The sequence below is a fragment of the Saprolegnia diclina genome (genome assembly GCF_000281045.1).
Source record: "Saprolegnia diclina VS20 unplaced genomic scaffold supercont1.34, whole genome shotgun sequence".
Lineage (NCBI taxonomy): Eukaryota > Oomycota > Saprolegniomycetes > Saprolegniales > Saprolegniaceae > Saprolegnia > Saprolegnia diclina.
The window spans coordinates 56784-77073 of NW_008246101.1; the positions used below are offsets into that span (position 1 = coordinate 56784).

The following is a 20290-nucleotide window of genomic DNA, read 5'->3' on the forward strand; positions in this document are numbered from 1 at the left end:
CCCTCAGCACGATCGTTCGCGAGCCGGACAAACTGCCATCTCGAAGCGAACTTGGGTGTGCGCCTCAGTGGGAGCTCCAACGAAAGGGAGGACCACCGTTGTGCTGGTAGGTAGCGCACTTGCCGCTACCTTCTGAAAGCTACACACCACCCAACTCGTCGTGCGTGATGCTCGACCAGTGAACAGGAAGTTGCACGGGTATTACTCTCTGCGTATTACAGAGCGGTGCAACGGTCGGCACCTCCGCGGTCGGTCGCTGGCTTCGTAGATTCTGAGGTGCATATCGGCAACGGAATGTCGCTCGACCGTCCTGCTGCTTGGAATGTCTGTGGGGCGACTTTGGGTTCGCCACGTGGAGCTATCTCTGGCGCACACGCTAATTAGTCCATTCACTAATATACGTTTACAGTATGTACCGACTGCAACGTTGCCCTCCCATCTCCAAGCCCAAGCGTCGCCGTTCGTGCTCGTTCAAGGGCGCTTGGTGCGAGTTGGTGTGATCTGAACCGATCCCATGGGTTTCAACTTGGTTTCAACATAGTTTGAAAGGTTTCCATTTCCTGCAGGTTTTCTTCTCACAACTTTAGGAGGATCTTAGAGTACTAAGAATGTACGGATACATGGTATTAAATGCTAGAGGTACTGGTAGGAATCGAACGCCACATTCCGGACGACTCACGACCGACCGACTGACCACATAATTTGCATCGCCGCCGACTGGCCATATTGAACGGAGCTTGCAGTAATCGGGTATTTGCGAATTGTCGCCATGCCACGGACCCATTCGGCCCGCGAGAGCGCCGGCGTCGTGCTCTTTGACGCCTCAGACACGCGCTGGTCGGGCGTCTGCACGACTACGCGGACTTCCATCATGCTCGACCTCTCGTACCTCTACGACCCTATCTCGCCCAAGCACGATGCCAAAGCGGCCAGCACGGACGCGACGACCAAGTCGGCGACCGATACAACGTGCAGCAGCACCACCGAGTCCCTCGGGAGTCGTCGGCATCGCCGGCGAACCACGTCGGTCGTCGAGACGCACCGCCCGCACGACGCCAAGTGGTTCACGCCCGTCTCCAAGTTCTTTCGGTCGCTCTTCCGCCCGCGCGACCGAGACTCACTGCTGCTTCCCGTCCAACGGCCCTCCAAGTATTACAAATAGGGCTCTCTGGTGCAGTGATATTTATACACTCCCGTCGTCGCGTCATCGTAGACATATACCGTAGTACAAACCTGTAGCTATCTCTGCGTTCGCCCTTGCCCTGCTGCTACGGCGTGCGCCCCGGGAAGAGGGAACAGTATCAAGAATGGCAAGTGCAAAGTCGCTGGCAGCGCGAAATAGTGTTCATTTCCGCGATCCTGTGTCAGGTTTTTGCAGCCCGGAACCCGTCGAGTCAAGGGTGAGGTACACTAGGCTCACGTCTGGCCTTGTACCGAGAGCTGGCGGTAGATGAACGAGGAAGGCGGAAGGTGCGTCGGGCGAGAAGGGCAGCACGCGCATGCAGGAGAACGCTTCGTCTCCGTTTCGAATGAGCCAGCTGCACGCGGCGCGAGAATCTTGACAAGAATTTTCGCCCGCAGTGGCAGAGAGCGCGGCTCTCCTCATCCTGCAATTGGCACACATCTCGCCAAAGCTCCGTGAAAGTTGATAGAAGCCAACGATAGAATATAGCAAAAAGGAGTACCTGCTATGAGAAGCAAATGCATCATTAGTGTCGGTCCTGAGCTCCAGCTTCAATGAGCTCTGCCATCGCTCGTTTGGTGGGATCGGGTGTCGCAAAAAAGACACATCAAACTTCGGAATCTTTGGCCAGGCGATCCGGTTACCAGTCGACTCAACGCATTTCATCCAATCGAAACGCATGGATTCAAAATACCTGGATCCGATTGGCTATAAATATCCGGCAGCCCACCAATTATTCCCCTCCGCAAGCCATATTCGAATATTTCCGCAACCGCAGAGATGGCCCGGGGTGTACGACGACGAAGCGATCCACGGATGTCCCCCGACGCTCATGCTGCATGTAGGACAAGCGAAAGCGCGACGAGCATGACGATGGCGAGGACCACCATGCGCAAGAGAAGCACTCGACGCAGGGCTCTGGCGACGAGTCCGATACCTCGGACGAAGAAAAGCCGTTGAAGCCCGTGCCCGAGGCGTCGACGCGCCGCGAGCTCAAAGAAGGTAGCCGATCCTCGAAATTGGCCCTCGCCTAAAATGCTTTACTAGGCGAACCTGGCTCGCTCACGGGCCGGCCACTGCGCTTGTTTGCGGATGGCATTTTCGATCTCTTCCATTTTGGCCACGCCCGCGCGCTGCAGCAATGCAAGCAGGCGTACCCGAACGTGTACCTTCTCGTGGGCTGCTGCAACGACGAGATGACGCACCGCCTAAAGGGCCGCACGGTCATGTCGGAAGAAGAGCGCTACGAGTCGCTGCGCCACTGCAAGTGGGTCGACGAGGTCATTGAAGGCTCGCCGTGGGTGCTTACGGACGAGTTTCTCGACAAGCACCAGATCGACTACGTGTGCCACGACGCGATCCCGTACACGGACTCAAGCGGCCAGAGCGGCGACGGCGGTACGTTGCGTAATTGCCGGTTGCGCCGACGGCTCATGCCAAATCGACGTAGGCGATGTCTACGCCCACATCAAGGCCATTGGCAAGTTCCACGAGACGCAGCGCACAGACGGCATCTCGACGAGCGACCTGATCATTCGCATCATCAGCGAATATGACACGTTCATCCGACGCAACCTCCAGCGCGGCTACTCAGGCAAGGAGATGAACGTGCCCTTTATGAAGGAGAAGGCCATCAAGCTCGACATGGCTATGGACAAGGTCAAGCACGACATTGAAGACTACTTCCACAAGGTCTTTGGCAAGGCCGACGACGTCCAGCACTCCTTCTTGAACCTCTTCTCCAAGGAAGGCGCGCTCGTACGTTGGATATTGCATATTGCACTTGAGGCGCGCGCACTCACGAACGGTTTTGAACTTGTAGCGCACGTCGCTCCGGAAACGGCGAAAGATTCTGCGCGAAAGCCTCGCCGACATGGCGCGCGAAGGTTTGTGCTAAGTGCTTTGCCGACGCCGATTGGTCGAAATTAATATAAATACCACACCGTCCGTGTCCATGATTCGCCCCCCTGTAGCCAATCACCGACCGACACGATAGGCGCGCTGATTGGCTCGACTGTAGCTTATCACCGCGGTTGCCGCGCGAGCCAGCTGGTGAGTGGGTGGTGCGTCTTTTATTCAACCGCGCGCATTCTTTTACTCCAAAAGGCTTCTTTTAATCCTGCGGTCGATCGCTGGAGCCGCCCAAGCCGTGGTCGACCACGGACTAAGCTCAGGTCGATAGCTAGCGCACATGTGTCTCCCGGTCATGCAGGAAAACTTGGAGATAGACATTAAGCAGGAAATAAGATCTGGGATCGCTCAGGCGGTGAAGACGTAGCCGTGTTGCTGGAAACCGTGCAGCGTGACGTTGACTTCGACGGTCGCAAAGCCCTGGGACGTGACGCGCGTCAGCTCGCGGCCGTCGCTTTGGGCAATGAACTTCGCGTCGAAAAACTATCAATGACCGTGTAGACTGCCACGTCATTTCGACATCGTACCTCGGGCGGTGACGCAGTGAGCCACGCAATGAAGCCTTGCAGCATGCTCGACGACTGCGGTTTGAAGAGCGGGATGCGCTTCGTGTGGGTCCCCGCGACCGTTGGTAGCAGCACCGAGCCGTACCCGCGGATGACGTCACGTCCCAGCATGTCCATCCCGTAGACCTATGCGGACTCAAGGCGCTGCTCGAGAATTGCGTCTCCTTCGTACGCTCAGTACAAGCCGCGGCCACCCGAACGGGTTGGTGGTCTTGAAGGTCATGTCGAGCGGAAAATGAAATGCAATCTCGCGCCGCGCCGCTGCCCGGTACCCGATCTGTGAGAGCCCGCTTTCCACGCCCTATTCAGCTGCATGTACAGGACTTGGGATGTCCAAGCTCGGTTTCTTACGTGTTCCAAGTGCCAGTCGGACCCGTACGTGAGCCCGTACTTGCAGTAGAGGTTCTCAACACCGTCGTACTAGGTGCCTTCAGACGGACGTGATATGACACGAGTTGATACCGTAATGGACTGGATTTGGCCCGTGCACATGACGTGAAAGCTTGATGCGACCGTCGGCGCGGCCATCGCGCTCGCGATCTTGAAGGGGTGTGGATCGTCCGGATACCGCCGGCGTGACTGCTTGGTTCGATGCAATTGAGCGTCGTGATGCTGGACAGGGCATCCTCCAGCGTCTCTACGGCGAAGAACGACCGAGCGGCTCGTGCACTCTGCTCTGTCAAGAGGCGAGGTGGACGCAAAGACCCCACACGTCGCACTACGAGTGCACACAAGGACGCCACACGTATCCGGATTCATCCCAACAACCTGCCTCAGGCTTTACCAAGCTTAGTACAACGCAGCACCTGCCAGGGTGGTGCATCATGGTGGTGCCGGTCGAGTGCAAAGTGTTGAGACTGCCGGTCAAGACGAAGGCGGCTCGTCACGGGACAGGCTTCGGTGTTTGGACAAGCCGAGAAGCATATCTTGGGACAAACGGGACAAACCGTCTTTCTTAGTTAGTCGATGGTGTATAATAGTCGTAGCACAGATAAAAACAAGCGGCGATAACCAGTGATCATGTCCAAGCGCCGCAATGAGAATGGCCAGATGCGCCGCGAGGAGTACGAGGCCGAAGAGGACCGCGACCCTCGCGAAGACGACACGGTCGCTGGCTACGGCATGACGCGCGCCTCCGAAACGGAGATCTCCAAGCGCCGTATCGTCGTGCCTAAGGGCAAGCGCCCGGCGCCCGCGGTCGCGCCCGCTGCGGTACGTTCGCCGCAGCTATGCGACGATGGCGCCCATGCGAAGCATGTGTGTAGGCGCCGGCGTCGAGCAACCCGTTCAGCGGCTTCACGGGCCTGACGCAGGCGGCCCCCGCGCCCTCGGCGAATCCATTCAGCGGCTTTACAGGGCTCACCAACCCGACGCCCGCCGCCAAGCCCGTGGTGGCCGCGCAGACGCCTGTGCAGCACACGCCCTTGTCGGACGACTGGATCAAGGCAAAGACGTCAGGTCTCTCGCGCGACGCGGCGCTTGGCGCCGTCATGGAGGTGCTCAACAAGGAGTTCTTTGCATTTGTGAGCCAGCAGGTGGTCGAGAACCCGATGACGTTCTGGAATGGCGCTGTCCAAGTACGTTCTATGGCATGTTTGACGCAGGCCTCATGTGTGCATGCGTGTAGGACTACATTCGTCAAGCGCACGAGCTCGAAGCCAAGGTAACGGCGCTGCACGCGCCGGTCAAGAAGATGGCGCCGCCGGCACCGCCGACTGGCTTTTCGTTTGGCGCCGCACCAACGACGTCTTCTGACAAGCCCTCGACGGGCTTCTCGTTCGGTGCTGCGCCGACCTCAACGACGACGACGACGACTGGCTTTTCCTTTGGTGCGGCCGCTCCGTCTGCGACCACGTCGAGCCCGGCCAAGCCGGCGACGACGACTGGCTTTTCGTTCGGTGCCAGCGCTACGCCTGCGAGCCCCGCCAAGCCCGCGACGACGATTGGCTTTTCCTTTGGCGCGGCCGCTCCGTCTGCGACGACGACGGGCTTCTCGTTTAGCTCGAGCACAACACCGGCGAGTCCGGCCAAGCCGGCAACAACAACCGGTTTTTCCTTTGGTACGACCACGACGTCGAGCCCCGCTACGAGCGCACTGGCCGCGACAGCTAGCCTGGCCAAGCCGACGTCGGGCTTCAGCTTTGGTGCCGCGCCGGCCCCTGCGGCCTCTTCTGCGTTTGCCTCGACGCCGGCGTCATTTTCTTTTGGCGGCGCGGCCGCACCTGCCGCGTCATCGTCGTCTTTCTCGTTCAACTTGCCCAAGGCGGTCCCGGCGCCGGCGGCCACGGAGGACGAGGACGACGAGAACATTGGTCGGGAAGAGGCGACGGTCATCATCAAGGTACACCACTAGCCGCTAGCATCTGTCGCTCAAGCTTGCGTAGTCGTCCTCGGAAGCCGACGAGACGGTCGTGTACGAAGTCGACGAGCTCCGCATCCGTCATTTCAAGGCGGCCGAGAAGCGCTGGGCCGACATTGGCAAGCACCCGTTCAAGATTCTCCAAAACAACTCGACCAAGGCCGCACGGTACATGACACCTTGTGGCAACTTCTTGTTCTTAGTCCATCTTAGCATTCTGTCGCGCAACTCGATTGGCAAGATCATGATCAACGCCGCGCTGTACAAGGGCCTCAAGGTCACGGTGGCGCCCAACAAGAAGGGTGTGATGCTGACCTTGCTCCATGAGGGCGAGCCTACGAGCATGCTTCTCGGTATCGCGGCGGATCGCGTTGAGGAGCTCAAGGCCGCGATCGAAGGCGCGTGCCCGCAGTAATCGTCGCAACCTATGATTTGATTTTTAAGATTGAGATTGAGCACCCGCTCTCGCTTTTAATTGGCCAAAAAATGATTACGAAAGTGGCCAATGAATGGGTGCCATTTGCATTTGGCGCCATCGGATTGGTCAATAATAAATACACGCACGGGATTGGCTGAAATACGACGAGTGGCGTTGGGAGCTTCGGGCGTTCGGGGTTGGATCATTCTCAAAGTAGCGTCGTAGGAGAGAGTAGCGAGAGCACGGCAAGCTGCATGGCAGATGTGAGCGCTGGCACACTGAAAAGTATGGCAGCGCTCGTTTTGTGCATGTTGAAAATTCCGTGCAACAGCAACTTCACTTGTAGTGTGTAGAAGGAAGGATGCCTTTGCCCACGTCCTTTCTTCAAGAATCAAGTGGGAAATTCACGATTCAAAATTAGTCAAGTAGACGTTAGCAGCAGCCTTCTGCAAGCGCTTAATTTGCTAAAAACCCTTCGGTGTCAAGTCCAGTCCTTCTCGTGTACAACAGGCAACTCGTGCACCGAGCAAGCAAGTAGCAAGCACCCGCATCAAATTCACGCCGCTTCATTCCTTACAGCCAAGAGCACAGTCCCTTCCGACTAGTCTACTGCGCCAGACCGACTGCGCTGCCCACGGTTGTGAAGCCGCCAGAAGAGGCTTCCTGGTGACTGCCACGCTGACTGACGACTGCACAACCCGGCGACTATCATGTGAAGCAATTAAATCATTCAAAATTTGTATGCAATACTTTGCGTTCTCGCGCATCTGATCGCCGACTACACTTTTCAAATTGCACCAAGATGGCCGAGCTCCAGGAAGCGATGATCGACCGCTGCATTGAGGACATTTGGCACACGTTCGACCAAGACCAGAACGGGTACCTCGACCGCGACGAGACGCGCGCGTTCATTGACGCCATGGCCGAGGCCATGAACGGCACAACACGCCTCGACTTTGACGCGTGCTTTGACGAGTACGATCAGAACCGCGACGGCCGCCTCAGCCGCGACGAAATGCGCGTCTTTGTCAAGCAGCTCATGGGCCTGTAGACGCCACGCACTTGCGCCTTATTGTCGTTCTTATAGCTGTTGTAACTCATAGCTACCGTGGCTTGTCCGGACTCGTTTTTGAAATCGCGGGCAAAATGACCTTGCCCGTCGTTGGGGGCTCTTCCGAGCGCGGTCGGGGCGGCGATGGTGGATGGTGGCTCATCGGATGAATGTGCACGTGACCTTGGACGGCGAGGCGCGGCGGTCCACTTGCTTCGACGACACTGCTGCTGCTCTTGACGAGCGGGTGCGGCTGCTTCTTGCGTCGCTGCGCCTCAAACACGGGGTGTTCGTACACGTCCTGAATTCCAAGGCGGGTTTTGGTCGACGCATCGAGCATGAGCAGCAGTAGCTCTTTGATCGGCGGCGAGTAGAGCTGCATGGCTGGTGCGTCGAGGGCGTCTCGTAGCTTGGCGAGGTTCTAGCGCTGCTCAGACGCGAGACATGGAGCGATCTCGTACCGCATGGATGGTATCGCGGTACAGAGCGCGGTCGCCGAGGACGTCGAGCGAATACGCCGTCATCCACACCGACAAGAAGAAGGTATTGCCGAGCAAGAGCTACGCAGAGATTTTGGTGCACGGGATAAGAACAGAGAGGACGCTACCTCGAGAAGAATGCACCCGAGGCTCCACACATCGGCTTTGAACCCGTCGTACGTCTCGGCGAGGAGGATTTCCGGCGCAAAGAAGCCGGGACTGCCGCAAAAGTCGCTCAGCGGCTTTCGTCCGCGGGCCACGCGGTAGCACAAGCCAAAGTCGACGATCTTGACGCTGGCCGACTCGGGCGCAAACAGAATGTTTTCGCTATCACAAGCGAGCGTCAAGACACGTGGCAGTCCGACATCGACGTACGGCTTGAGGTCGCGGTGGCAGTACCCGTGCGTGTGCAAATGCCGGATCGCGTCGACGATCTTGAACATGACGTGGACGGCGGTGGCCTCCGAGATGCCATCTACCAAGTATTTGAGCTGCCATCAAGCCGTAGGTTATCTACTCTCGTGCGCGCCAAAGTACTCGAAGAGGTCTTTGCCGCCGCGGTCCGTCACCAAGTACATGAACTTTGGTGTGTGGATGATGTCGCGCAAGTAGAGGACGCTCGGGTGGCGCAAGAGCGGGTCCGAGAGCGCTGATATCTCCATCTGGATGCGCTGGAGCGCCAGCACATCCAAGAGCTTGGCCTTCTCAATGACCTTGACTGCGAGCGGCGGCGACGGAGCTAGCGCTGTAAAGGACGGGTCGGCCGGCGCGTCTGGCCGCACGCAACATGCAAACACCGACGCGTACTGGCCCTCGCCGATGGTCGCTTGGATCGTGTACTTGCCAATAGCATGGACGGTCTCTTCGACGTTGTACGAAACACTCGGAATGCTCGCCATCGACGGGTCGTGCGCGGGGAGGTACTCCCACAACACGCGCTGGTGCACCTCGGAGACTCTAATTTGCAGGCTGAAGAATCGTTCCCGTAGCGTTGGCGTACTTTGCGTATTGCGCCTGGAGCTCCTGAACGTCTTGTTGGAACTGGGCAAACTCGAGCTGCATCGAGTGACAGCGGGTTTCTGCCTCGTCCAACGCCACTTGGAGCTCCTAAGTGCTGCTTTGAGAACGCTGGGTCGTCGCAACGAGGTTCAACGCGTAGCCGCAACGGCGCAGTCGGTAACAGCGCGTCAAGCTCGTCGTTTGCTCTTCGCACGACCCAGGAACACTAGGTATTCCTGATGCACCCATGGCATTGAGGTTGACTGTGCATACCGCTTGCTGCTGCTGTACGGCGTGGCGGTGCACCTACGCATGCAGTGGCGTTAGGTCTCTATCGGCCAACACGTGCCGTACTTCGTCCAGCGTGAGCACCGCGCCCGAGAGAGCTTGGATGCGGATGACCGAACCTGGTCAACGTGGAATGACTCGCAACGACGGGAGAACGTACTGGAGGCCAAGAGCGCGGCGATGCCTTCGGTGGCCGCGGGCGTCGGCGCCACGACGACGTAGACGTCCATGCGGTCAACCAAAGCTGCAGTTTCAGACGACGTTCCACACAGCGTCATGCTCCGAGAAACCGTCGACTTTGGTATGCGCGCTGTACCACAACGATGCACAATGCTACGTAGAGAGCGTTGCGGCATGCGAGGTCCTTGTCGCTCTCCTTGTCGACTCCCAGTTTTTGCTTTTTCAATGGACCACCACCGCGAGCGGTTGACGGCTACCATCTTGAATCCGCCCAAAACTGCAACATAAACAGTGCTCGGACTGCTAACTGCCGCTTGGTAATCATCGCCAGTGCACGTCGTCCCTCATCCGTGTTGCGTCTATGTCCAAACGGCATGGCGGCCATGTTCGAGACTTGGACAGTGCAGTTTACTTTGACAAATAGTCAGGTCCATTTTGTTAAATAGTCGGCTTTAATACCCAAACGCATCGTCGTGCGTCGCTTCGCCGATCGTGGAGACGTCGTAGAGCGCGGCCAGCATGGCCGTGATGCGCTCGTAGAACGGCGACGCTTGGTTGAGGCGCAGATTGGGGCGCGCTTCCGCTGCGGCCAGCAAGACAGCGCAGACCACCAGTGCCCACAGTCGCATCTCGGGACGAATTGGCGACTGCGAGTGAGTTCTTCGGCTGGGTGCTGGCATCGAACTGAACGTCCAGAGCCAGATCTGGAATCGGACGATCTTGGAGTTGATGGACCAATCACGGGGCGTCGACCGCATATCCCGTCACAAAATGGCCAATGAGAGCGCGAAGCGTTGCGTGATTGGCCGAAATTGGCGCGCCACGTGGAGAATGCAATGGCCAGACCGTTCCATCGTGCGCGAGCGCTGGATGCTGCGCCGCCGTCGCGCCGCCCACTCGTCGCCCCATTTCCAATCTACCTGCAAGAAGCATGCGCTCGACTCTGGTCATGTGGCTCGCGGCCGTCGCGGCCGTGGTTCTCTCGTCCACCGTCGCTGCCCAACAACAACAACAAGAGCTACCAGCCGGGCTCGAAGACTATGTCAAGCAGCAGCTTGCGCAAGCCATATCCCAAGACGTCGCCCAAGAGGTCGCGCGGGCCGTCGCAGAGCGTGTGGCGCAGGAGCAGCGCAACCGCCTCTACTCGTCGCCGCCACCGACGTCGCTCACGCCGACGACGACGGCCCCGACATCCGGTAGCAACCAGCCAGTGCTAAGCTCGCCAGCGCCCGCCGACGCGGCTCACATCCAAGGCGAGCTCCGCGCGATCGCTCAGCAGCGCGCTGAGCTCCAGAGGGAGCAAGAAGCGCTCAACAAGGAGCGCACTGCGCTCAACGAGGTGATTGCGCAGCTGCAAAACCGGTCGACGGCACCGGCAACCATCGCCCCGGTCGCAGTCAACGCATCGACACCGGTGACTGTTTCGGTCGCGTCGACGGCCGACGGCATCGCCACTACCACTGACAACGACGACGGCGGTGCGCCGTGGGGCATCATTGGTGTCTGCGTCGGTCTCGTGGCCGCCGTTGCGCTCGTCGTCGTCGGCGTCAAGAAGCGCAACGAGATGAACGACGGTCTCGAGACGCCGGCCGAGTACGCTTCGGGTTTCCACACGGCCGAGGCCGCCAGCGCGAGAGAGAGCAAGTGGGGCTCGTACGAGGTCGTGACGCCACTCGACTTGGCGGGTGTGCCGCCCGAAGACCCGATTCTCGACGACGCAACCGGAGTCGAGGCGCCAAAGCAGCTCCACGTGCGCGGTCTCGAAGCGGTGCTCTAAATGTACCAGTCGTTTTCATGTCTAATGAATGGAGCGGCTGCGTTGGCCCCCTTGAGCACGGACTAGTATTTAACCAGTGGTCACTTTCGCTTGCTATCGCACGATATTCTGGGAGTGTCAGCAACTTAAATAAATGGTTGGAGGCGCTACGTGACGCAGACATAGACTTCTTGGCCCGGCTCGAGCGCTTCGAGGGCGCGGAGGTACTTGGTTCCTGGCTCGTCGCCGTTCACCAGCGTGGCGTTGACAAACAGACGCTTGCGCCGACGTTTGGGCAGAGAAGGTACGTCGTCGGCCTTCTTCACATCGTACGCGTGCTTGGCCTTGCAGTGCGTCTGGAGCTTCGAGATCGAATTCGTCTTCTTGTACGGGCAGGCCGGCGTCGGGCACGCGTACTCGCCCGCCGCGTTCTTGTGCAGCGCGATGACAGGCCGGACAAGCACCACGTCGGGGCTCGACGGCGGCGACGGCGCCTTGGCTGGCGGGGGGGCGGGGGCCGGCTTTGGGGTCCGCGGGCCGGTCGGGTTCCGTGTTGGTCGGCCTGCGCAAGCTTGGTGGCATCATGGGTGGTGGCGAGGGCTCCTCTCCTTCGTCCTCGTCATCTTCTTCGTCTTGTCGAATGTGCAAGCCATGTTCGTGCAAGCAGTGAAACTTGAAGACGCTAAAGTTGACGTGCTCGTACTGGCACGATGCCTCGGGACACTCGAACGGCTCGAGCGGGCGCTGACGCAGTGGCGACGCCGAACTCTCGCTCGACGAAAAGCCCGCAAGAGAACGTCGCGCCGGCGCGCGTCCCCGCCCAGGCGAAGTTATCTGGTCGTCGTCGTCCGAGTGGTAGCTGCTGCGTCGCGGTGGTGTCGGGCGCACTGAATGGCGCATGTTATGAAAGGGACTCGGGGTCCTGGCGACGTCCGGCGTCGGTGGCAGTGACGGCGTCTCGGGCGTCTCGGGGCGGTAGCCAAGGTGAGCAACCGGAGCCATTTTCGGAGTACGAGGCGAGTCGGGGCCAAGCCCGAGGTTGGCGTCCGGCGACAACGGCGACGACAATGGCTCCTCGACCGCGTGTGCCAGGGGTGACGTCGGCACGTCACGCAGCATCACAAGCTCGGACGGCGCGTCGGTGGCCGAGGTTGCTACCCAAGACGCAGCAAGGCGAGGCTCGTCGTCATCGCCTTCGAGGTCATCATCGTCAAGATCGATGCTATCATCGTAGTCGAGGTTCGCGCCGGGCGATGGCGGCGGCGAGCGCCCCACGAACGGCTCGTCGAGCGGCGTGGTCTCTTCCTTTGGCAGAGAAGACGCGACCCTCGTTATCTCTGGCTCTGACGGTGGCTCGTCGACGGAGAATACTGTTGCGGATTCGGAACTATTGAGCCGAGGCTCGTCGTCGTAGTCGAGGCCGTCGTCGCCATCTTCAGCAGCCTCATCGTCATCGGCATTGTCTTGGCCATCGTCGCCACTGAGCTTGTGTTGACCGTCGAGGTCAGCGCCTTGCGCCGGCAGCGAGAAGTCCACGGCCGACTCGCTTCCTTGCGCCACTGGTGGCGACGAGACATTGACGGTCAGCGCTTCTAGCGGGGAAGCAGCCTCGACGGGCGGTGTACACGGCATGCGTTTTGATTCGAGCCCTGGTACATCACTGAACGTCGCAGCACTTGACGTTGTCGGTGTATCGTCCAACACGTCTGCGTTCTCACGTCGCACGAGCGGCGGTGACGGCGAAGCGTCGGTGGAGCACTCAGGCTGCGGAGATTGCTCTTCTAGGCTGGCTGCGCGTGCATCGTGCGGTCGTGATGACGGAGGAGACAAGGGCGGCGACATCGGCGCAGCCTCTGTGGTCACCTCGACATGGTTGAGCACGGCGGAGGTTGTGACCTCTAAGGTCATCGCAGAGAGCAGCATCGTTTGAGTTGGAGAGACAGCTAGACGCGGCGACGAAGAAGCAGTCGGGGCTGTGACACGGCCTGTCTCTGGCGATGGCTCGTTTGGCGGACGTGTCGTCACGGGTGAAGAGTCCACCGGCACAGGGTCCAGATGCGTAGAGATCGTCGGTGCCAAGTCTGGCATCTGGGTCATTGGCATCACGGCAGCCGTCGTACCGTCTGTCTCTGGTGCTGGCGGGTTTGGCAGCAGTGGTGTTGTCGCCGGTTGAGACGCCACGGGCGTGGGCTCCAGAGACGCACCGCCATTGTGCACCGTGTCGTCCGAGACTGTCGCTGGCAGCAACGGATGAGCGTCGCGCGTGGAAAGCATGTGCTGGACGCGGGCCGCTCGCACGCAGTCGCCGTCTTGGGCGCGGGGCGGCCCGATCGCAACACCAATCTCATGGCGCGCTTCGACGTGCACGGCCAGAGACGACATTTCGTCGGTCTCAAAGGTGCAGCAGTGCTGGGGGCACTCGAGCGTCCCGTTCCGACCGCGCTGGATGGGAATGAAGTCCGACGACTGGTGCGTGCCCGTGGCTGTGTCGTCGGTAGCGTCCAGCGGCGCCGCACGCACCACCATGAAGTCGTGCGCCTGCTCCGTGTGGTCCTGCACGCGAAACAGCATGGGGTGCTTAAAGCCACAGCAGTCGACGGGACAGGCAAAGGCCGAGTCGGCGTTGCGGGCAACCGGCTGCGCGTCGGCGTAGCTGGCGTCGCTGCGCGCAACGGCAAAGTCGTGCAGCTGCAGCGTATGGCCGTAGAGCGCGTGGAAGGTGGCGAAGGTGCGGTCGCACGCCGGGCATGCAAAGTCACCGTCGTTGTCCATTGCTACGCCCACGATGGTTGCTCGCTCTGGCATGGGCGGCCCGTTGGCGGCGTGTCCGGATACAGGATGTGCAACCGGATCTGCCGTCCCGCCAAAACTGGAGTTGGTCGAGATGCGTCCTTGGTCCTCTGCGACGGTGCATCATGCTAATCGACGCGTAATGACATTGTTTCCATTTAAAAAAAGACTAAACAATTATGTACATTCGTCCAGCTCAAAGATGATCTCAGCGCCGGAAGCGACGGGCGCCAGTATTCGAAAGTCGCCGGTGTTCGTGATCGCCGCGTTGACAACGGCGTTGCTTTGCAGTTGCTTGGAGGTCGTCGTCGTCGTCGTTGCAGGTGCGTGCTGGATGGCGACTTTGCGCTGATGGGCGTCCTCCGAGTGGAACCGAAGCGACGCGGCGAGGCCGGTTTCAAAGCTGCACAAGGGGCACGCGTACACCGGGTTCCGCCCGCGCATCGTGGGCACAACGGGCGTGACGCCCGGGGCACTGGCGCCGCTGTAGCTGTGCACACTCTGGCAGTGCGCCGCGAGGTTCTCGAGCACGGTCGTCTTGTAGCCGCAGCTGGCGACGGGACACCGTAGCTCGCGGCCTTTGCAGGTCGTCGGCCGATCGACGACAAAGGTACCATGATGCTGCGCTGCCACATGCTCGAGCAGCGTCGACCAGCACGTGATTGCGGCCTTGCACACTGGACATGTGTACGGGCCCTCGGGCGGGACGAGGTAGCGCGGCAGCAGATCTGGCATCTTGCGCTTCTTCGACGGATGGACCACTTTGAGGTGCTCTTGAAATGCAGACAGATCGGACGTCTCGAAGGAGCAGTACTGCTTGGGGCAGTCGTACACGGGCGTGTCGGCGGCTAACGACGTTCGATCAAACGCTGGCAGCGCGTAGCTCGGTTCGTCCGGCAAGGTTCGCTTGTGGCGAGAGGCGCAATGCTTCTGCAGCTTGGACCACTCGATGCTCGTGGTTGAGCAGTCGGGGCACCGGAACGGCGCGGGCCGATTCTCAATCTGCACGAGGTCCCGTGCGACGCCGAGGCCGGCGTGGGTGCTATTGATGTGCTGCTTGACGCTCTCATACGACGCGCTGCGAAAGGTGCATTTTGGGCACTGGAGCTCGCGGTTGGGGCGCTGGAAGATGGCGACGGTCGCGTCGGCGCCGACTTGCATGTCGATGATAAAGTCGTCGTGCTTGTTCGCAACGTGCTGATAGAGGAGTCGCCACACTTCCGCGCGGTAGGCGCAAGCCTCGTCTGGGCAGCTGTAGAGTCCGTCCGAGTCCATCGTCACGTGTACCGTGTTGGGCCGCGACGACGGCTTGGACTTGCGGGCCCCGGCTCGGGCCATGGCGTCGTCTTGACCTGTGGGCAACGGCCCGCTGGCACAATATCCGGACGACCGGATACGCAGGATCGGATAAACACACGCAACAATTTTGCGCCGAGCTGCCAGCGACTCGACGCCTCCGACTACAGCTCCGACTACTTTGTTGTTGGCTCTTCCTAGTTCAAGAACTAGAACAGTTGGATGAGTTGAATGGTAGTGTGATTGGGAAAGCCGGGGCTTCTCCAGCTGACGAATCGAACGAGACACTGACGTTCTACCTCCGTGCACTGCATGCTCAGTTCCGAACAAAGGACGGTATGCGACGCTGGCTGGCTCATGACGAAATACTAGAAAGTACTTTCGAGTCATTATTGTTTTCGTGTCCAACGCGGCAGATTCGCACATTTTGAGAATATGAATAACGGTGTCGTGTGCATGGCCTTGCTCTTTGTCGCTTTGGACATTGGTCTCCATTTTGCAACGTCAGCAACGTGGCTTTGACAAGCCGACTGCTCGCACCTCGGCTCTACAAGCACCGCTCAACCCGACGTCGACCGATTGGCTAAAGCCTGCACCTTGTTTCCCTCGCCCGCCAACTCAAGTATTAACTGGATGTAGTAATCGACTTTGTAGACGTACTAGTAAATGAATAGGACTACACCTTCGTGGACAAGGACACTGTGTTTAGAGGAGGTTGGGAGGGATTTTTAAGTGTTTGGACGCCCGACTCCCCCAGGCTACGCTATGGGAGCAAGCAGTGTCTTATCATGGGTCTGATGCAGCTTGAAGTGGTGTCGGCGAGCAGTCGCACACCACCGAGCTATTCGTTGCAAGCCACCGCTAGAACGGCAGCCGAGATGCATCGAATAGTGTACTCTAACGATTAATGGACAACTTGGAACGGACAATTCGGTCCCCACTTGGGTAAACCTTCTGCTAGTAGACAACATACGTTTTGCAACTGGATCGAGCGGGATCCAGCCGCCGCGTCGCTTCTACAACGCCGATCGTTCATGCACAACGAGCTCTGGATGAATGCGTTCGCCACTTGTCGGCTGTACATACAACTCGGTGCTGCGCAATATGAGCCCAAATCACTTCTTAGTTATCTCCGCCATGTTCAAGCGCCTCTTCCTCTCGACGCTGCTGGCTGCCTCTGCGATGGGCCAACTCAACGAAGTGCTCAACCTCGTCTCGAGCGTCGCGCAGGCCAACCCGATGGTCAACGCCGCCGCGATCCAGCAAAAAGTAGGCACCTTCTTTACGGCGCTGAGCCCGCAGCAAAAGGCGCAGGACGACGCAGAGATGAACACGGACGCGTTCTGGACGGCCAAGTGGGGCGCCGCGCCCGTCGTCGACGCCCCCGTGCAGATGGCTGCGCCGGCCGCGCCCGTCATGGCGGTGTTTGCGCCCTCGGCGGACGAGCCGACGACGCCCCCGCCGGTTGCCATGGCCGAGACTTTGAACATCTCTGCACCGACCAACGGCACCACATTCTAAGTCCTTTCGTGCCAGTCCACGACGAATTTGTATTCTTGTCGAATAATGTATTTTCTGTTTCCACTACTCTTTTGAAAAAGTCGATAGGACGTGTACTAGCCTTCCTGCGCAAGACTACCGGGACGGCGACATGACCGATGCAAGTCCAACCAAATGACGGGCACTAGTACTGAACATTTGCTATCCTATCTGCATCCCTTGGCACCGGCGGTCGATGGTGCAGCATAGATGTTATTAGCCAACAAAGTTGTTGAGACCATATACGGTCATCGATGGTATAACGAAAAATGGATTCCACAAAAGGACTAGGGTTCTAACTAGAGTCGCTTTACGCCCGGCAGTTTTCGAGGTCAAAGACAATAATGTCGGTTGCGCCGAGTTCGTGCAAGTCGTCCATGATATCGCCGACGTCCGAGCGGGGCACCATGGCCGAGACCGCGAAGAACGCTTCGTTGAAGAGCGGGTTGATCGTCGGCGCCTTGCGACCGGGCGTGACCTAGACATTGCGTTTAGCCTCCAGCGGCCGTGGGTATGTGTACCTTGATGGCGTGCTGGAGCTTCTCAGAGCAAATGTTGTACGTGATCATCTTGTACTGCTGCGCGAGGATGAAGCCGACGAAGCGCTGGTGGATCTTCTTGACGAGCTTTTCGTGGCGCGACTTGGGGTTCGAAATCAGGACCGCTTGCGTCGTCAAGATGGTGCTAATGATCTCAAGGCCCGCAGCCTTCATGGTCGTGCCGGTCTCGACGAGATCGACAATGCCGTCGGCCAAGCCGAGGCCGCAAGCCGCTTCGACCGAGCCACCCACGTACTTGATCTCTACACGCGTCCCTGTGAGCTTTGTATCAAGTTGATACGAAGAGCGTACGCGTCGGCGTCGTGGTCTCAAACTGCTTGAAGTACTGCGCCGTAATGTGCGGGAACGACGTGACGATGCGCTTCCCGGCGAGCTGGCTCGGGTGCGTGATCGCGCTGTTCACGGGGCCTTGCACAGCCAGTTTGCAGCGGCCAAATTCAAGGTTCTAGCGTCGCCCATGAGCAGTTGCATGGGAGGCATCGAGAGGACGACTTACCATGAGCTCGTGGACGGTCGTCTGCGACTCGGCGATGATGTCTTGGCCCGTGATCCCGAGGTCGACGTTACCTTCGCCAACGTACGTGGCAATGTCCGAGGCCGGAAGGAAGACCAGCGTCACAGGCAGCGACGAGCACTGCGCAATGTCGAGGCGGTTGGGCTATCAGCAAGAGATGATGCAGTGGACATCGCAGACGACGAGCGTACCCGGTTGTAGTCGAGGCCAGCGCCGTTGAGGAGCTTGACGACGCTCTCGTATAGACGGCCCTTCTTCGGGATCGCGAAGAGGAGGTTGTCCTGCTTGGGCGGTGACATGGGCGGCGCCATCGACATGGTCTTGTTCGTCGTGGAAATTGAAAACTGAGCCAAGGCGACGAAAGATCTTCCATCGAACTTCTGGTGGTACGCGTGGGACAAACCAGATTCATCGGTGCTCCCTCGGTTGAAGAGCCTACATGCCCAAATTGCCCTTTTCGATCTCGCACTCTAGTATTGTACAGACGGTACGTCACTAAAGCGAGGGAGTTTGTCAAGGCCGTCCTCGACCGACATCTAATTCTTGTGGTCGGCTTACGGACACCAGCTGCGCATGCAGCCAGCGCGACGCCTGGGTCGTAGCTCGTTGGCACAATTACGCCCAAGCTGCAAGCAAATGGTATGAGGTCGATCGTCATCTTCGGCTTCGGTGGTCTTCCAGGATGCCTCGTCGGCACTGTACCTCCAAGCAGCAGGTGGCGACACTCACGTCGCTGCTGCGATCGAGCTATCTGCCAAGCTGGCAGCCAGCAAGGATTCCCGTGGTAGCAGGCGGCTACACGCTATTGTCGGGCGATCGACGCTGCATGCAAGCACCACGAAGCTGCGACTCGCCACTGGCAGCTCATCATGCCACCGCTCGGTAGGAAGACACACAAAACGTTATTGTAGAAATCGAGTGACACGGGCTACTTGGTGTGCCAGAGGCTAAGCCACGCCGATGTGATCGTGTTGGTCTGCTCGATGGACTGCGTCATCTCTTCGAGGTTGTCGCTGAGCCGCTTGAGCGCCTGGTTGAAGTTGTTCATGGCCTTCGTGCTGGCTTCGTACTCGTCGGCCTCGTTGAGCGCCGGCGCCGGTGGCAGGCGATGGCCGTCCGTGCTATCCATCATGACCCCGTCGACGTTTTGTCCAATGTGCGCGCTCCGCGCCATTTGCGGCACGTTCATTGGCTATAATACAATACCAACCATCGAAAAACGTATTTTAATTCGATCGATTTATTTCTACATACAAAATAAAGTATTGAGCATGTACATTTCAATACAATATTCATTGCTCGCCCTCGGCTGAAAAATGGAAGGCGTGACGCGCACGCAACGCCACGCGAGGATTGGCCACGGAAAATGGATCTTTTGTGTGATTGGTGCAGCGTATGGAAAGGACGCGGGGATTGGTCCATGGATCCGTCGCGTCGCTTGATTGGGCATGGACCGAGGGTTGAGATCTTAGTGTTCACTTTCGATTTCGGCGACTTTGCACCATGCACGACTTTGAGGCCGCGCAAGCCCACTTCCTCTACGAGCACCGCGAGCCATGCAGCCAAATCGCGCTCATCCAGATCGTCACGTTCCTCATTTCGTTCGTCTTCACGTACGTGACGTGGTGGTCGGGCCTCTTTGGCCTCCTTGTCGCGATCGTCGGCTACTACGGCTGCCTCACGCCCGTCGTGCAGTCCAAAGTGAGCTTCATCCAGTTCTACTACTTTGGGAACTGCTTTATCCTGCTCCTCCAAGCGCTCTCGGCGATCGTGCTCATCGTCGTTGTGAGCGAGTGGGCCATCGTCACTGCGTGGGGCTGGGTCGTCATCGTGCTCGGCACGGTTTGCTTCATCTTCCAGCTCTACATCACGGTACTTCATCCCAGCGTGCATTTCTATGGTCTCATGCGTGTGTGGCTTAGTACATGGCCGTGCAGCGGTCGCACTCGTACCGCGCTGAGCTCATGCGCAACCCGCCGCCGGCCGAGATCATGGTCTACTCGCAGCAGGCCGTGTACACGGCCGTGCCGCAAATGGTCAGCGGCTACAAGGCGCCCATGGACACCAAGTCGATTTAATCGCATCCGTCCTGCCTCTTTTTGCATCGTACGCTGCTAGCTTTTGTATTATGACATGAATGAACGTGGCGGCGACCTCATCGCCCGCCATACTTCCTACTTGCGTCTCTACCGCAGTGCTAGCGACAAACTGAACAAGTTGCTGCCAAACCGAGCCTTTAAGCGGTGCCAACGGTGCTGTCATCAGTGCTCGTCGACGCCGATCTTGTCCCAACGGTTGCACCTTGCGTCGTGTCTCCGTTCATCGATGACCCAACTAACTACAGCAATGATGTGCAAAGTCAAGACCGAGCACCACGTTTCAAAGTTGAATGTCGTGTTAA

General features: G+C 58.8%; 14 protein-coding genes across 14 annotated transcripts; 7 read left to right on the plus strand and 7 right to left on the minus strand.

The window, feature by feature from the left end:
* Window positions 1-657: 657 nt before the first annotated feature.
* On the plus strand, window positions 658-1415 carry SDRG_10187 (hypothetical protein). The gene is made up of 2 exons (XM_008616167.1): window positions 658-1310; window positions 1369-1415. The coding sequence occupies exon 1, from the start codon at window positions 770-772 to the stop codon at window positions 1160-1162; it is 393 nt and encodes a 130-aa protein (XP_008614389.1). The 5' UTR covers window positions 658-769; the 3' UTR covers window positions 1163-1310; window positions 1369-1415.
* Window positions 1416-1945: 530 nt separating this feature from the next.
* Window positions 1946-3138, plus strand: SDRG_10188 (hypothetical protein). Its single transcript, XM_008616168.1, has 5 exons — window positions 1946-1975; window positions 2029-2185; window positions 2231-2581; window positions 2634-2941; window positions 3006-3138. Exons 1-5 carry the CDS (start codon window positions 1964-1966, stop codon window positions 3078-3080), a joined length of 903 nt encoding a protein of 300 aa, XP_008614390.1. The 5' UTR covers window positions 1946-1963; the 3' UTR covers window positions 3081-3138.
* Window positions 3139-3290: 152 nt separating this feature from the next.
* Window positions 3291-4235, minus strand: SDRG_10189 (hypothetical protein). The gene is made up of 5 exons (XM_008616169.1): window positions 4123-4235; window positions 4012-4080; window positions 3833-3961; window positions 3622-3786; window positions 3291-3577 (listed from the first exon to the last, which is right to left on the minus strand). Exons 1-5 carry the CDS (start codon window positions 4186-4188, stop codon window positions 3443-3445), a joined length of 564 nt encoding a protein of 187 aa, XP_008614391.1. The 5' UTR covers window positions 4189-4235; the 3' UTR covers window positions 3291-3442.
* Window positions 4236-4646: 411 nt separating this feature from the next.
* On the plus strand, window positions 4647-6518 carry SDRG_10190 (hypothetical protein). The gene is made up of 5 exons (XM_008616170.1): window positions 4647-4872; window positions 4926-5237; window positions 5288-6001; window positions 6045-6187; window positions 6233-6518. The coding sequence occupies exons 1-5, from the start codon at window positions 4681-4683 to the stop codon at window positions 6432-6434; spliced, it is 1563 nt and encodes a 520-aa protein (XP_008614392.1). The 5' UTR covers window positions 4647-4680; the 3' UTR covers window positions 6435-6518.
* Window positions 6519-7229: 711 nt separating this feature from the next.
* Window positions 7230-7559, plus strand: SDRG_10191 (hypothetical protein). The gene has a single exon (XM_008616171.1). It carries the CDS (start codon window positions 7240-7242, stop codon window positions 7486-7488), a length of 249 nt encoding a protein of 82 aa, XP_008614393.1. The 5' UTR covers window positions 7230-7239; the 3' UTR covers window positions 7489-7559.
* On the minus strand, window positions 7541-9484 carry SDRG_10192 (CAMK/CAMKL protein kinase; the record flags this gene model as incomplete). The annotated part of the gene is made up of 10 exons (XM_008616172.1): window positions 7541-7909; window positions 7950-8048; window positions 8096-8294; window positions 8343-8442; window positions 8485-8924; window positions 8968-9074; window positions 9121-9192; window positions 9240-9272; window positions 9321-9373; window positions 9415-9484. 10 exons carry the CDS (start codon window positions 9482-9484, stop codon window positions 7541-7543), a joined length of 1542 nt encoding a protein of 513 aa, XP_008614394.1.
* A 395-nt stretch (window positions 9485-9879) lies between these two features.
* SDRG_10193 (hypothetical protein) lies at window positions 9880-10063 on the minus strand (the record flags this gene model as incomplete). The annotated part of the gene is made up of 1 exon (XM_008616173.1): window positions 9880-10063. One exon carries the CDS (start codon window positions 10061-10063, stop codon window positions 9887-9889), a length of 177 nt encoding a protein of 58 aa, XP_008614395.1. The 3' UTR covers window positions 9880-9886.
* Window positions 10064-10247: 184 nt separating this feature from the next.
* SDRG_10194 (hypothetical protein) lies at window positions 10248-11347 on the plus strand. Its single transcript, XM_008616174.1, has one exon. The coding sequence runs from the start codon at window positions 10366-10368 to the stop codon at window positions 11209-11211; it is 846 nt and encodes a 281-aa protein (XP_008614396.1). The 5' UTR covers window positions 10248-10365; the 3' UTR covers window positions 11212-11347.
* A 10-nt stretch (window positions 11348-11357) lies between these two features.
* SDRG_10195 (hypothetical protein) lies at window positions 11358-13962 on the minus strand (the record flags this gene model as incomplete). Its single annotated transcript, XM_008616175.1, has 2 exons — window positions 11358-11621; window positions 11671-13962. 2 exons carry the CDS (start codon window positions 13960-13962, stop codon window positions 11358-11360), a joined length of 2556 nt encoding a protein of 851 aa, XP_008614397.1.
* A 121-nt stretch (window positions 13963-14083) lies between these two features.
* Window positions 14084-15354, minus strand: SDRG_10196 (hypothetical protein). The gene has a single exon (XM_008616176.1). It carries the CDS (start codon window positions 15316-15318, stop codon window positions 14158-14160), a length of 1161 nt encoding a protein of 386 aa, XP_008614398.1. The 5' UTR covers window positions 15319-15354; the 3' UTR covers window positions 14084-14157.
* Window positions 15355-16406: 1052 nt separating this feature from the next.
* Window positions 16407-16863, plus strand: SDRG_10197 (hypothetical protein). Its single transcript, XM_008616177.1, has one exon. It carries the CDS (start codon window positions 16414-16416, stop codon window positions 16795-16797), a length of 384 nt encoding a protein of 127 aa, XP_008614399.1. The 5' UTR covers window positions 16407-16413; the 3' UTR covers window positions 16798-16863.
* Window positions 16864-16994: 131 nt separating this feature from the next.
* Window positions 16995-18268, minus strand: SDRG_10198 (ATP phosphoribosyltransferase). The gene is made up of 5 exons (XM_008616178.1): window positions 18081-18268; window positions 17872-18033; window positions 17667-17820; window positions 17337-17617; window positions 16995-17293 (listed from the first exon to the last, which is right to left on the minus strand). Exons 1-5 carry the CDS (start codon window positions 18204-18206, stop codon window positions 17126-17128), a joined length of 891 nt encoding a protein of 296 aa, XP_008614400.1. The 5' UTR covers window positions 18207-18268; the 3' UTR covers window positions 16995-17125.
* A 504-nt stretch (window positions 18269-18772) lies between these two features.
* On the minus strand, window positions 18773-19078 carry SDRG_10199 (hypothetical protein; the record flags this gene model as incomplete). The annotated part of the gene is made up of 1 exon (XM_008616179.1): window positions 18773-19078. The coding sequence occupies one exon, from the start codon at window positions 19076-19078 to the stop codon at window positions 18818-18820; it is 261 nt and encodes an 86-aa protein (XP_008614401.1). The 3' UTR covers window positions 18773-18817.
* A 290-nt stretch (window positions 19079-19368) lies between these two features.
* Window positions 19369-20066, plus strand: SDRG_10200 (hypothetical protein). The gene is made up of 2 exons (XM_008616180.1): window positions 19369-19761; window positions 19812-20066. Exons 1-2 carry the CDS (start codon window positions 19393-19395, stop codon window positions 19965-19967), a joined length of 525 nt encoding a protein of 174 aa, XP_008614402.1. The 5' UTR covers window positions 19369-19392; the 3' UTR covers window positions 19968-20066.
* The last annotated feature ends 224 nt before the right edge of the window (window positions 20067-20290 follow it).

What these genes read in the sequence shown, in the direction of transcription:
- SDRG_10198 (XM_008616178.1), bottom strand. Translation starts at nt 18,206, where the DNA reads ATGTCGATGGCGCCGCCCATGTCACCGCCCAAGCAGGACAACCTCCTC. An exon ending in CGACCGTCCACGAGCTCATG is followed by an intron (nt 17,821 to 17,871) that starts GTAAGTCGTCCT and finishes GGGCGACGCTAG; the next exon opens with AACCTTGAATTTGGCCGCTG. An exon ending in AGCTCCAGCACGCCATCAAG is followed by an intron (nt 17,294 to 17,336) that starts GTACACATACCC and finishes CGCAATGTCTAG; the next exon opens with GTCACGCCCGGTCGCAAGGC.
- SDRG_10191 (XM_008616171.1), top strand. Translation starts at nt 7,240, where the DNA reads ATGGCCGAGCTCCAGGAAGCGATGATCGACCGCTGCATTGAGGACATT.
- SDRG_10200 (XM_008616180.1), top strand. Translation starts at nt 19,393, where the DNA reads ATGCACGACTTTGAGGCCGCGCAAGCCCACTTCCTCTACGAGCACCGC. An exon ending in TCTTCCAGCTCTACATCACG is followed by an intron (nt 19,762 to 19,811) that starts GTACTTCATCCC and finishes TGTGTGGCTTAG; the next exon opens with TACATGGCCGTGCAGCGGTC.
- SDRG_10190 (XM_008616170.1), top strand. Translation starts at nt 4,681, where the DNA reads ATGTCCAAGCGCCGCAATGAGAATGGCCAGATGCGCCGCGAGGAGTAC. An exon ending in CCGCGGTCGCGCCCGCTGCG is followed by an intron (nt 4,873 to 4,925) that starts GTACGTTCGCCG and finishes GCATGTGTGTAG; the next exon opens with GCGCCGGCGTCGAGCAACCC. An exon ending in TCTGGAATGGCGCTGTCCAA is followed by an intron (nt 5,238 to 5,287) that starts GTACGTTCTATG and finishes GCATGCGTGTAG; the next exon opens with GACTACATTCGTCAAGCGCA.
- SDRG_10188 (XM_008616168.1), top strand. An exon ending in GCGCCGCGAGCTCAAAGAAG is followed by an intron (nt 2,186 to 2,230) that starts GTAGCCGATCCT and finishes ATGCTTTACTAG; the next exon opens with GCGAACCTGGCTCGCTCACG. An exon ending in CGGCCAGAGCGGCGACGGCG is followed by an intron (nt 2,582 to 2,633) that starts GTACGTTGCGTA and finishes AAATCGACGTAG; the next exon opens with GCGATGTCTACGCCCACATC.
- SDRG_10194 (XM_008616174.1), top strand. Translation starts at nt 10,366, where the DNA reads ATGCGCTCGACTCTGGTCATGTGGCTCGCGGCCGTCGCGGCCGTGGTT.
- SDRG_10196 (XM_008616176.1), bottom strand. Translation starts at nt 15,318, where the DNA reads ATGGCCCGAGCCGGGGCCCGCAAGTCCAAGCCGTCGTCGCGGCCCAAC.
- SDRG_10197 (XM_008616177.1), top strand. Translation starts at nt 16,414, where the DNA reads ATGTTCAAGCGCCTCTTCCTCTCGACGCTGCTGGCTGCCTCTGCGATG.
- SDRG_10189 (XM_008616169.1), bottom strand. Translation starts at nt 4,188, where the DNA reads ATGGCCGCGCCGACGGTCGCATCAAGCTTTCACGTCATGTGCACGGGC. An exon ending in GCCAAATCCAGTCCATTACG is followed by an intron (nt 4,081 to 4,122) that starts GTATCAACTCGT and finishes GAAGGCACCTAG; the next exon opens with TACGACGGTGTTGAGAACCT. An exon ending in TCACTGCGTCACCGCCCGAG is followed by an intron (nt 3,578 to 3,621) that starts GTACGATGTCGA and finishes GGTCATTGATAG; the next exon opens with TTTTTCGACGCGAAGTTCAT.
- SDRG_10187 (XM_008616167.1), top strand. Translation starts at nt 770, where the DNA reads ATGCCACGGACCCATTCGGCCCGCGAGAGCGCCGGCGTCGTGCTCTTT.